The 12,512-nt window shown below is 54.8% G+C and overlaps 1 protein-coding gene across 2 annotated transcripts in view; it reads left to right on the top strand.

Moving 5' to 3' along the window:
* Positions 1-12,512, top strand: part of NDRG1 (N-myc downstream regulated 1) — a 55,659-nt gene that overhangs the window by 17,338 nt on the left and 25,809 nt on the right. For both annotated transcript variants that reach the window (XM_046641571.1, XM_046641573.1), the window contains one exon: positions 12,020-12,125. In XM_046641571.1, coding sequence (XP_046497527.1) covers positions 12,020-12,125 — 106 coding nt within the window. The remainder of the gene's footprint in view (positions 1-12,019; positions 12,126-12,512) is intronic.

Below are 12,512 nucleotides of genomic sequence, written 5' to 3' on the forward strand. Positions count from 1 at the left end.
GCCTAGGGCGGGAGTCCCGATCAGAGGGTTCGCGGCCACCATGGGCTGTTCACTTAAGGCAGGCACTGGCTTGGCTTGAGAGTGACAGCACGAACTGGCACCTGACATTCCCAGCCCCAGGGCACGTGACGCTTCCAGCCTGGGGCCCCCACACTTCCCTCGCTGTTGGGGCACGTCTGGGGCCGTGAGCTGGGACAACTCGGGTTGGGACAAGGGTTTATGATTAAAAGCAGCTAAGCACAGAGACACCCTCTGGCCCCCCAGGAGCATCTCTCCGACTCATCAGCCCTGGGTGGCAGCCTTAGGACATCCCAGCTTCTCAGTGCATCTGTGGCCCATGAGTTCAGACCAGGGCTGGCGTCTCCCCATTTTACGAATGAAGAAACTGAGCCGCCCAGACCGTGAAACTTGCCATAGCAGCGACGCCAACATCGTGCCATCCTGAAAAAAGCATTTTTTTTTTTGTCAGCCTGAGGCCCATTTAATTCTAGCTGACCCTTTCAACGGGTGTGCCCCTGAACAAGTTACTTAGTTTTTCTGAGCCTCTGTTATCCTCCATCTTTAAAATTAACATCACCACAAGAATGAGTGCTTTTGAGCATTTCCTCTGTGCCAGCCCCTGTTCTAAGCATGCTGCGTTTAATTTAATTTGTCTAATGAAATGCAGTCATTTAATCTTCACAAGATCCCTGGGTTGCGGGTTCTGGTATCATCCTTTTACAGATGAGTGGTGCCAGGGAGGTGAGGGGCTAGGGTGCCCACCCACCCAAAGGCACTAAGACTCCCTTTCCGCCCCCCCCCCGTTGGCCCCCCCCCCCCCCCCCACCACCCTGTGATAACTCAACCTTAGTGTTGTTTACTCAGTGCTTACTGCTCAGAGAGCAAAGACCACACTCTCCAAGCATGCAAGGCACGAGCAATGGTGGATGGGTGGAAGTAGAGGGTTGGGGACCCCTGAGCCACCAGCTTCTCTCTGAATGTGTCCCTGGGGGTAGAGGAAACTGCACTCAGATGGGAAGCCTACTGCTGGGCACACCTCCTCCCCTGGAGTCCCTGGGCTGGGTGGGTTGGCAGGGCACTCTCCCTGGGATGGGGGGTGGCTCCCTGGGATCTGAGATGGAACCAGGAAGGGGGTTATGATTCCCAGGCTCCAGGACAACCGCTAGTCACCCACCCCCACCCATCACCGACTATGACTGGGTCTTATGTCCCCATGACTCAGACCCTCAGCTCCCTCTGCCCACCAGGCCATCAGAGGGTGGGGAGGACCCGAACCCGTCATTTCATTGGCAGCGTCGGCACCAAGAGCACAGATCTTGCTCTTCAAGGAGTGCAGCCTTGTGGTGCCCTCTAGTTCCGCTTTCTTCTTGTACTTGTTTAAGAAGAAGAGAGTCAGAATTTTGAAGTCACTTGCCTGAGGTCACCCTGCAGTGACCGGGGAGGTTGCAGACCCCAGGCCTTCCCCCTCCCGGCCCCGGGAGCTTCCTGTGCTGCCCACACCTAATGTGGTTAGCTTACTGGCACTTCCTACCTGCCGGGCCCCGCACCCAGCGCTTCCGGGCCCACATCTCATTTAACGCCTCAGCAGTCACATGAGCAGAGGTCCCATTATCCTCATCGTTCAGATGGGGAAACTGAGGCCAGGGTGGTAGGACTGGGACTCCCTCCTAGGTCTGGCTGACCAGAAGGAAGCAGAGTTCTTGCTGTGCTGTTCACCTGCTGAGCTCTCTGTGCTCCGGCCCCGGAGGTCTCACGGGACACTGGGCACATAGGAGGTTCTCTGGGGAAGTGGGAGGTGGATGGATTCTCTCGAGGCCCCCCTAGGTTTATCTTGTCTGACCTCCTCTTAACGACTGGGGAAACTGGAGGGCAGAGAAAGAGGGCAAGTCACTGGTCCAGGCTGCAGGGTGCGGGTCACTGAGAGTTACGACATCTGATCTTGTTTCAGTCGTTTTCCATCCTCGTGAGAACAGGGAGAGACGGGTCACAGGGCAGTTACGGCTGTGAAAGATGCAGCAGCTGTGGCAGCCGGGCCTTGGATGTTTGATCTGTGGGCTGTAAACCCTGAAATGACCGCCCTGGGGCCCCATCATTCAGGGCTGGGCAGGGCCACGGAGGAGCCACGGAACCTGCTGTCTCTGTCGGTTGGTCGTGTCTCCCCTGACGAGGCAGCCAGTCAGCTCTGTGGTTGTGTCTTCCTGTGGTTGTATGGTGATGTCCGTCCTCAGGGTCAAGCCACAGATCCGCCCAGACTCGACATTCGAGAGCCAGGTTTGTCCTTTCCTGGCCGTTTGGCCCGGAGTAAGTGGCTTACCTCCCTTCAGCCTCAGTTTCCTCACCTGGGAAATGGGCAAAGTCACTCCAGCCTCGTTGAAGGAGCAGTGTAGAGAGGACAATGACACGGGGCCCGGATGTGATGTTTCCCAGTCCGTGTTGGGTCGAGAACACACCCTGTCTACTGACTCTATTGTGAGTCTTTTTTGCAATTTTTTTTTTTATGGTGGCAAAATACATATGACGTAAAATTTACCATCTTAACTATTTTTAAGTGGGCACCTCGGGGGCATTGAGCACATTCACATGGTTGTGCAACCATTGCCACCAGTCACCTCCAGAACTCTTCATCTTGCAGAACTGAAACTGCTCCCATGAAACACTAACCCCCATTGTCCCCTCCCCCAGCCCCTGGCAGCCCCCATTCTACTGTCTGTCTTTAGGCATTGACTGCTCTCTGTACCTCATATAAGAGGAATCATACAATATTTGTATTTTTGTGACTGGCTTATTTCACTTAGCATAATGTCTTCAAGCTTCATCCATGTCGTAGCACGTGTCAGAATTTCCTTTTCCTTTAAGGCTGAATAGTATTCCATTGTGTGGATAGACCCTGTTCTGTTTACCCGTTCCTCTGTCTGGACACTTGAGCTGCTTCCACCTTTTGGCTCTTGTGAGTAATGCTGCTGTGAACACAGGTGCACAAATATCTATTTGGGACCCTGCTTTCAGTTCTTTTGGGTGCATACCCAGAAGGGGCATCGTTGGATCATACGATTATTGTAGATTGAAAAAATCTTAGTGATTGATTCGGAGAAACCTAGAGAGCGTAGTCTGTTTGTTGCCTGTGCAGGTCATTCCTCACTTTGTGCCGCTCTTGCTAGTGGACAAGTACCGTTCTGTGTGTTTGCCCCAGGGCACAGGTAGGTGGGAGAGCAGAGTACAGGACCTCTGCCCCGCTATGGACAAGGATGCTGCACGCTCGGGATGTCAGCTAAGTGGGCACCTGAAGACCACAGAGGGCGGCCTCAGCGAGGGGCCGGGGGAGGCAGGATATGGTGCACTGGCCTGGGCTGAGCCCTCTCAGTTCGTCCCCAGAGCTGTCCTGTGAGGTGGGGGCATTTCTCTCATTGTGCATTCCTTTGTTCCTGTAACAAATGCCCACTTTGTGCCTGGCGTTGTCGTCTCAGGTGCTGGGGACCGTGGGGAGGATGACAGGCGGTGATCCCTGTTTCCAGGAACTAGAATTCTGGATGAATAGCTCAGCCCTGTTGAGCACCAAGTGTACGCCAGGAATCCTTCCGAGCGTGTCATGGGTTTTGCCCATCGAATACTCATAATAGTCTCCATCTCCATTTTACAGATGGAGAACCAGAGGTACAGAGAGGTTAGGAAACTTGCCTGAAGTCACAGGGCTGGAAAGGGGTAGGGCTGGGGTTTCAACTCAAGAGGTGTGCTTCCAGAGCATGTCTTTGAAACCACTCCTGACTCCCTGAAGGGGGAGGAAACAGATGGGGACAATTAAGCAGACATGACAATCCCAGCTACTGCAGGGGCTTTGAAGATTGTATGGTGCAGCCCGATGCGATGGGGGCTGTGGTAGGCCGAGGGGTCAGGGAAGGCTTTCGGAGGAGGTGACATTGAACTGAGACCTGAATGATAGAGGGAGCCAGTCATGTGACCCGATTAGGGATTGATCATTCCGCGTGGAGGCAGCAGCACAGGGAAAGGGCCCCCTGGCTTGGATTCCGAGCCTTCCAAGGGCGAAGTGACTTCTTCCTCTGGGCTGTTAATGAGCTCGAACTTACCAGTGAATCACAATATTTGAGCTGCACCCGAGTGCCTTTTTCAAGGTTGTTTCCCAGAAGATCTTAGTAGAGAACTACGTTAATTTGGGCTTGGCTCCCGGATCTACTTGACTCATGATGTTTATGAAGCTTTCCCCTAAATTTCCAGCAGCCTCCAAAGTCGTGGGTGTCGGTCGCTGTGGGATTTCCTTCAGAAGATGTGGTACAAGGCGATGACTGACGTTCTCTGGGCCCTGGCAAGCCTCTGCTCACAGGGCTGGGGACAGAGAATGCCAGCCTTGGTCAAGAGTGGCTGCAGGGCCCAGGGACTCGCCAGCACGCCCTGACCTCAGGATTCCCATGGGGGCTCTGGGGAAATGACAGTCCCCTGCCTGCTGTGGCCTCAGGGTCGTCTGATGAGCCAGCCCAGACCCCAGGGCTTCCCGTGCCCTCTTGCTGAATCCTGTGGGACTTGTACCCTCATCCCCACTTTACAAATGAAGACACTGAGGGTCTGCCATGGCTGGCAGCTGTGAAGGGGCCCCCTTGAATCCAGCTCTGTCTGACCCTGACCAGTGCTCTCAAGTGTGTTGCTGCAGTCTCAACCCAGAAGGGCCCATCTACGGACTAGATTCCAGTTCACCTTTGCAATTTGTGTCCAAAAAAGCCTGGTCAGGGGGCCGGCCCGGTCGTGCAGCGGTTAAGTTTGCACATTCTGCTTCGGCGGCCCGGAGTTTGCCAGTTCAGATCCGGAGTGCAGACATGGCACTCCTTGTCAAGCCATGCTGTGGTAGGTGTCCCACATAGAAAGTAGAGGAAGATGGGCATGGATGTTAGCTCAGGGCCAGTCTTCCTCAGCTAAAAAAAAAAAAAAAAAAAAGAGGAGGATTGGCAGCAGATGTTAGCTCAGGGCTAATCTTCCTCAAAAAAAAAAAAATTTAAAAGCCCAGTCAGGCAGATAATCTGTAACACTTTGGTGAGCTGATGTAGGACTCAAGTTCACGTGCCTTAACTGCAGCCTGCTTTCGTCTCCTCCTCCAGTTGGTCCTTCCTGCTCCTTGAAGCGGGGACTCCGCTGGGCAGCTCTTTGGGACTCAATTTTTCAGAGTCGGAGCCATCTGGCTATGTGTCCGAGTGCAGCCACTGTTATTTCTTGAAAAGTATTTGTTGCTTCAGTGTCTTGACTAACTCAGGCAGACTTTTTCTTTCCCAAAGTAGTCAAGGATACATGTATATGTATATATGTATTGTATGTTTTTTATCCGTGGATCAAATGCACGGCATAGCCCAGAACGCGGCAGTAGAGCTGCTGAAGGGTCTGCGCCCGAGCTTTTGGGGGGCCGTCTTAGGAGAGAGCTCAGCTGCCGGAACAGATGGCAGCGTGGCCTTATCTCTCCCTGGCTGACATCATCTTAGGGTGGACAGTTTGTTTTGGCCTGGGAGATGTTTTAGAGCAATCCGATCGGTGCCCCGGCACGTGAGGTTCTGCCAGCTGCTCTCAGGACGCTGTTTTGCCCCCTTAGGGAGGCTCTGGAGCCCTCAGAGCACGGGGCTGGGTGGGCTGCTGGCCGGAGGCGCCGCTGTGGCTGGAGTAAGGGCACGGTTTGATCTGGCTTTGCAGAGAAGGTTCTCTCATCAAGTTTTAGGCAGTTGGTGTTTGCAAATTTGATGGGTTGGCTAGGTGGGAGTATTTTGGGTTCTGGCTTATTTTCTTTGGCTAGAATTCTAGAATCCAAGAATATCAGAGGTAGCAGATGCTTTATGATCCAGCCCTTCCCCTCCTGTGCCAGGTGGGGAGGCCTTGTTGAGGGCCACTGAGGGGAGAGGAGCGAATGAATCTGTGCGTGGCCATTCATTGTCCCAGGGCTTCTTTGCCAAGATGGGGAATGTTACCCTGCTTTGCAGATGAGACCATTTTGGTGATGTTAAGAGACTTGCCAAAGGCTACTATCAAGATAGTCCTAAATTTCAGCCCATCTGGCTCTTAAATATGTAATAAACATGGGACTCGTGACAGCTGAGATCTCTTGAGCACTAACTGTAGGCCTTCTAGAAGCTGGGCTGACCTCTTTTCCGGCATCATCTCACTTAATCCCCGTGGCGACCCTTTAAGAGAGGTATCATTGCCATCTCATTTTGTAGTTGAAGAGACGAGGCCTGGAGAAGGTTTGCCACTGTCACTCATTGATGAGACAGATGACAAAGCCTGGCTCCGTCCCCATGTCTGCAGCCAAAGTCCATCTAACTAGTCGGGGGAGGGGGTGGCAGAGTCGAGTCCACCTCCGTCACTCCGGGCTCACGGGCTGGGTAACTTCCTTTGACCTCAGATCGCCTCTCCTGTTGGATTTGCTGTTCCTCATTCCTTCCACCTGGATCTTTAGTTATTCAGACGGTTTGATTTGATTTGGTCTCCATGGGAATCTGTGTTCCTGTGCTCCCCAGGCCTCTCTGGGCAATGAGCTGATGTTACCCACAGGGTGGAGGGGTGGAGGGGTGGAGGGGTGGTGGGCAGGGTCTCCTGAGGTCTGGTGCCCGCTCACTCTAGAGTCCCCAGTCTGGCAGAGCTGGGCCCGGGGGACATCTGATCCGTGTGTGTGTGTTGGAGGCGGGAGCTGATTTTTTTTTCCCTTCTCTTGGAAGCAGCTCAGCTCACAGGAAAAATGGAAACGCTGACCTTTAACTAAATTCTTTCTTTCCACAAAGTTGCTTCTTGTTTTTGTGTCCCCTGACTGAAGGTGGGTAGAACTCAGAGGCTTGGAAATCCTCAAACCCACCACTTCCCGTCCCCACCGGCCCCCAGCCACACTTCCTGGCAGAAGCCGTTGGGACTTAGAGAAACCCCAAGTGACAGATGGCAGCGGCCCTCATCCGGGTCAACGTGAAATGAGGCTATTCCCTTTCTGCTGTCCTCTCTGGTTTCCTGGGACTGCCCCGCTGGCGGAGGGGGAGGGAAGGTCAGCACCCCCATCGTGGGGCTCTCATCCCCTCCCCAGGTCTGTCCAGCCCAGGCTGGACCGAGTGTAGACACCCATCTCCCGGTGTCGCAGACCAGGTGCTGTGGACAGGAGCGGGGTCAGCTCTGCTCTGTCTTTGCTGCTGTTGTGTCCTTGGCCCATTGCCTGAACTTCTCTGGGGCTTGGTTTTCTAATCTGTAGAAAGGGGAGGAGCATTACTGTCCCTGCCAGTCTTGCGAAATGAAATAACCGTCACATGGGACTCAGCCCGCGGCCTCCTCCGGCCTCGCTCCTCTGCTCCCGGGGTGGATGGCCGTGGATGGTCGTCGCTCTGCTCTTGCTCTTTTCCCTAATCCAAGAAGCCCTTCCCTCCTCGTTCGTCCTTGCCTGGAGAACTGCGCTCTTGGGTGTGGTCCCAGCTTCACGCTGTGTTCCCAACCTGCCCCCCGTCTGCCCCCAGCACCCCGTTTCCTGCCTCTCCAACTTCTTTTCTTTTTCTTGAAGTGATGACAACGTTTAAGAAACCTGAGAGATGCAAGGAGTCACCACGGGTCCAGCTTGACCTCTGAGATTGTCTTGTCCTCCCCATGGCCCCACGTCTCCTGCAACCCTGGGGCGTGGAGGCCCAAGGCCCTATCCAGAATCTTAACTCTGCTCCCATCAGGGGTGTCCCTTGGGTGCCAGCCCCACAGGCTGGCTTTTTCCACCTGTGAAATGGCCGTCCTGACAGCACAGGGTCCAGATGTGGCTTTATAGTATTTGCTCAGTTAACGGGACCGTTGTCCTTACATACTGTTGTGTTCCTTCCACACAGGCAGCCTCCCCGGTCATCGTCATCCTTCATGTGCTCCTCACTTAAGGGGAAGGATAGGATCAGTGATGCAGCCGTGCCTCCCCCTCCCCCACTCGGGCACAGGAGGTGACCCAGGAAGCTTGGGGAGGTGCGCGTGATTTCCCAGAAAGCTGGTGGTGGGACGGGCCCCCGGGATTTCCTCTTGAGCCTCGTTCTCTTGATTGCCTTTCTTGCCTTAACAAACCTTAATGCTGCGTCCCATTAGCCAGAACCTGCTTTCTTTGCCTGTTGTTCCTTAGGGAGCCCGCTGCCCTCGGGCCTCGCCTGGACCTAGGCTTGCTGGACCGAGGGGAGGGGCAGCCCAGGCCACAGCTGACTGGAGCCTGGGTAAGTGTGTCGTCGTCTCAGGCCAGAGTGTCCAGCGTCTCCCCAGGGCGCGCTGGGCAGGCGCATTATAGAGCAGGCGGCCGCAGCTGGTCCCAGGGCTTCCCTGGATCATCCAGCCAGTTGACTTTAGCTATGCGGCTAGCCCTCGTGGCTTCCTGGTAATGTCTCTGGGACAGGCGTCCATAGCAACTGACATGGAGGGAAACAGTGCAATTTGCCAAACACTTCCCAGTTGCTCCCACGGTTTTAGTGTTGGGAGCAGCTCCGTGAGCAGATGGGTTTGTTGTTGACCTCACTGTACAGCTGAGGGAAGGAATTCTCAGAGAAGTTGGGTAACTTGGCCAAGGGCGCATGGTGGGTGTATCGTTAGTATTATTAATTCTCACTCAAAAAACAGTGTCCTAAATAAGGAAATGTTTGTTATTCTTACTAACCTAGAAGCCTACTACAGCAGGAAGTGAATGTCACCCAGTCCCAGACTCCTTCCAGCTTCCTCATCTGTCATCCTGAGTATGTAGCTTTTGTCCTCATGCTCATAAAGTGGCTGCTGAATCCCTGAGCATCTCATCCATGTTCCAGGTAGTAAGCAAGTGGAAGGGTGAAATGGAAAAATCAGAAGGCCAAGTATGACCCTTTAAAAAATTCTCCTCAAAGCTCCAGCAGGTTCTGCTGACATCTCCTTGGCCAGAACTGAGTCTTCTGACCACCCTAAAGAAGGGAACAGCACAGGTTCCGGAGGCTGACCACCACAGTCTGCCATAGTTCATAAAGCTCCAAACCACAACTGACAGCCAAAGAGATGCAATCTTTGAGGAAGACTTAGTGGTGGGAGCTGTTTTCACCTCTTACCGGCTTACAGGCGGTGTAGACACTTGGGATGGTGCCATTCACCACTGTAGACCGTGTAAATCTCCAGGTGCCTCCTCCGCGCCCAACCCTGTCTATGGCAGAGCCAGCCTTGCCCTCTGGGAACTGGCAGCGAGATCGAGGAGGTAGCTATGACACAGATATTTGTCACTGTGGGAGGTGGTCCCAAGAAGAGAACAAGGGGCCGTGTGTCATATGTACCGTGGGTGGCCGGCAGGGCGTCCTAGAAAGGACCTTTGTGCTGAGGCCTTTGCAAGTCTGACACCCCTGTCGCACATTTGTGCAGTTTGGGGCGGATGTACACTGGGGAGGATGGGAGGAGCCGATGTCATTTCCCTATTCCGTGTGCCAGTGTGTTCTAGGTCATGCCCCATGGATTGCTGGTCCTTGGAGATGCTGGGGAGATAAACAGAGTTCTACAGTCCCATCCGTGGGAGACCTGACTTACCGAGTCCCTCTTTAGAGAGCCACCGTGCATGTCACACATTAAAGGTTTCACTTCTCCATGTGACATGGCACAGAGTATAAAACAGACGTCAAAGAGCTTCTGAGGCTTTAGACTTAGATGGTCTTGGGTTCAGATCTTGCTGCACCATTCCAGCTGTGTGACCTTGGGCAAGTTACTTCTCCTCTCTCTGCCTGGGTCTCCTCACCTGTCAGGTGTGGACAGACGTTACTCAGTGGGGTTGTCATGTGGATTCAATGAGAGAACACTTGTAAAATGCTCGGGGCAGGGCCTGCAGGAAGACACGACGGCTGATACAGGGATTGCCCCACCATCTTGCTGTCCCCTCTGCACCAGAGGAGGTGGGAGGAAAATACGCACAGCCTGGCTTTGCCTCCCTTGCTGGCTCAGGCGCCTGTGAGCAGGGCTCCTGAGATCGGGTGCGGGACTGTGGAAGAGCTGAGTATGGAGGTCTGGGTGACAGAGGAGTCGTGTGAGGGTCTCCAGCCACCGTCCCAGCCGCAGGAGACCCCTGACGAGCCCCAGAACAGGGCTTTCCCCTCTCAGGCAGGAGGACGCCAAGCGAACCAGGCGGTTCTGATGTTCTCGTTTCCGTGGAGCCCTCTCTTTGGGGGAACAGAGGGCGGAGGGCGGGTTCCTCCCTCCAGGACACTGGGTGATTCGTCTCCACAGGGGCGGAAGGACCGAATGTCCCATTGGAACCGCAGGAGACGAAGGCATGTGTTTGTGAGTGTTTTATTTCTCCATCCGGTCTCAGGCACAGTCTTCTTGGCTTGGGCCAGTGGAGGGCTTGCCCCAGGGCCGGCTTGACTCGTGTGTGTGTGTGTGTGTGTGTGTGTGTGTGTGTGTGTGTGTGACTTGAGGAACAGGACTCGGCATGGGGAAGGTAGCCCCTCCCTTCCCTCCTCCTGCTCCTCCTCCTCCTCCCTGGTTGGGCTGGAGGGCCCAGAACTCAGAGGACAGATGGGGGCCGACAGCAGGAGGGTCCAAGCCTGGTTCTCCAAAATAAGGGGCTGAGTGGAGCCTGGACCAGAGATAGTTAAGCACTTTGTTAGAGAAGTTGTGTTCACCGAGATCCCGTGAGGCTCGGGTCTTTATCCAGCAGGGCCTGAGGACCTGGCGGTAAATATCCGTCCTTCTTGGACGGAGGTCATTCTGGTTCCACAGCTGTCTAACTTTAAGGCCTCCGAAGAGATGACTCAACATCTGTTACCCAACCCCACCCCTGGAGCTGCTGGGAACATCTTTGATGTCAGCCGGGGCTGGATGTCCCATACCTGCCCCCGAGGTGTAGTGCCCAGGCACCTCATTAAAGCCCTCAGCCACCACGTACCGAGAAATCCCTTTCCACCTGGCGCTGTGGCTGCCACCACCAGGCCGCCTCCTCTGTTGAGGAGCCTGGGGTGAGGCGGCTGGCTCCTGTCTTGCAGGTGGGGACCAGGGAGCTCAAAGGGGTTGGGGAAAGGCAGAGATTGGATTTGAACCCTGATGTCCCAGGCTGGTGGGGATGCTGCCTGGCCTATTTTTAGAGGGCACCATGTGTCTCAGCTGGGGAGACAATAGAGAATGTGGCCCCCACAATGGACCATTGTTCTCACAGTGGCTTCGGGGCCAGGGCTGGGCCCAGCAGATGATCGGTAGCCTGCACTGGGGGCCAGGCCATTGATCTATGCTCTGTGGATTTTTCCAGTGCTTGTGTAGACAGGAGCAAAGTGTCACGCCCTGAGGAGAAAAAAGAGGGCCAGGGAGATGGATGGACTCTGTGTTCCGGGGACTCATTCTGTTGGAGTCATAGGCAGGTGGCCCAGGAGGACACTGTGCTGTGGGTGGGCCTGGGCACTAACAGGGAGCCAGGGCCCCTGCATACAGTGCCCTGTGTATACCCCTCGCCGTCCCCTGGAAGCATTCACACTTCCCCGTGAGCTGGCATCTTCCCACTTCCCAGGAGCACAGTGGTGGCCTGGGAGATGCTCCTCGTGGTTCCCCAACTTCAGACTTGGTTGCCTCGGGGGTCTGTGGAGTGAGATCCGGGAGGCCCCTGCCTCGCTCTGCCTGCGATGGGGAAGGGAGCCGCTGATGTGCTTTCCATGCACAGACACTGTGCTCTCCTGCTCTGGAGGTACAGCCTGAGAATTGGGGTGTATTTCTTTCTTTATTTTTGAGCCAAGTTCCTCAGATTGACAGGCATGGACCTCAAAGGATGAGGGGGCCTACCTTGATCTCCCTTCTACCCCGGTCCCCAGCCTCTCTCGGGGCTTAAATCCTGTCTCTCCATCTAGCTCTCCTTCCGTTCTCTCTCTGCTTCTTGGAGTGGTGTCACTGGACACAGATCTGCCGCCCGAAGCTGAGCGCTCTTGTGAACAAATGAGAAGTGAACTCAGAGCTTCCTCAAAGCACAGTTGGAAACCCCGGGGTGTCTCAGTGAGAAACGACAGCCTCAGCGATGCCGCTGCAGGTCCCGCCTGACACCCTGTCTGCTGTCTTTCCTCAGGAACAGGACATCGAGACTCTGCATGGCTCCATCCACGTCACGCTGTGCGGGACCCCCAAGGGAAACCGGCCCGTCATCCTCACGTACCATGACATTGGCATGAACCGTAAGTCCCGGGGAGCCATGTCCTTGGTGAGGTGGTTCCCACAGAGGGTGGAGGAAGGGCACAGCTAGGCAGGGCTGGTGGCGAGGACTCCAGCTGTTTCTCTTTTGCTGGGACCTCCTGGAGCTGTTCTGGGAAGAACTCTTGCCACAGACTGGAAAGGCGTGGAATGCTGTGCACTGGGGCACGGAGTTGTCTGTGTGCCTGGAGGTGCTGGGAAGTCAGGGAGCCCCTCCGCCATGTGTCTTTGTGACAGTGACTTCCTTTAATTAACGTGTACAGTGGATTTTAGTATTTTCACAGAGTTGTGGAACCACCGGCACAGTCGATTTTAGAACATTTTTATAACTCTGAAAAGAAATCCTGTCCTCTTCTCTATCAACCCCCCCC

This window comes from Equus quagga, chromosome 16, assembly GCF_021613505.1.
Source record: "Equus quagga isolate Etosha38 chromosome 16, UCLA_HA_Equagga_1.0, whole genome shotgun sequence".
Taxonomy (NCBI): Eukaryota; Metazoa; Chordata; class Mammalia; order Perissodactyla; family Equidae; genus Equus; species Equus quagga.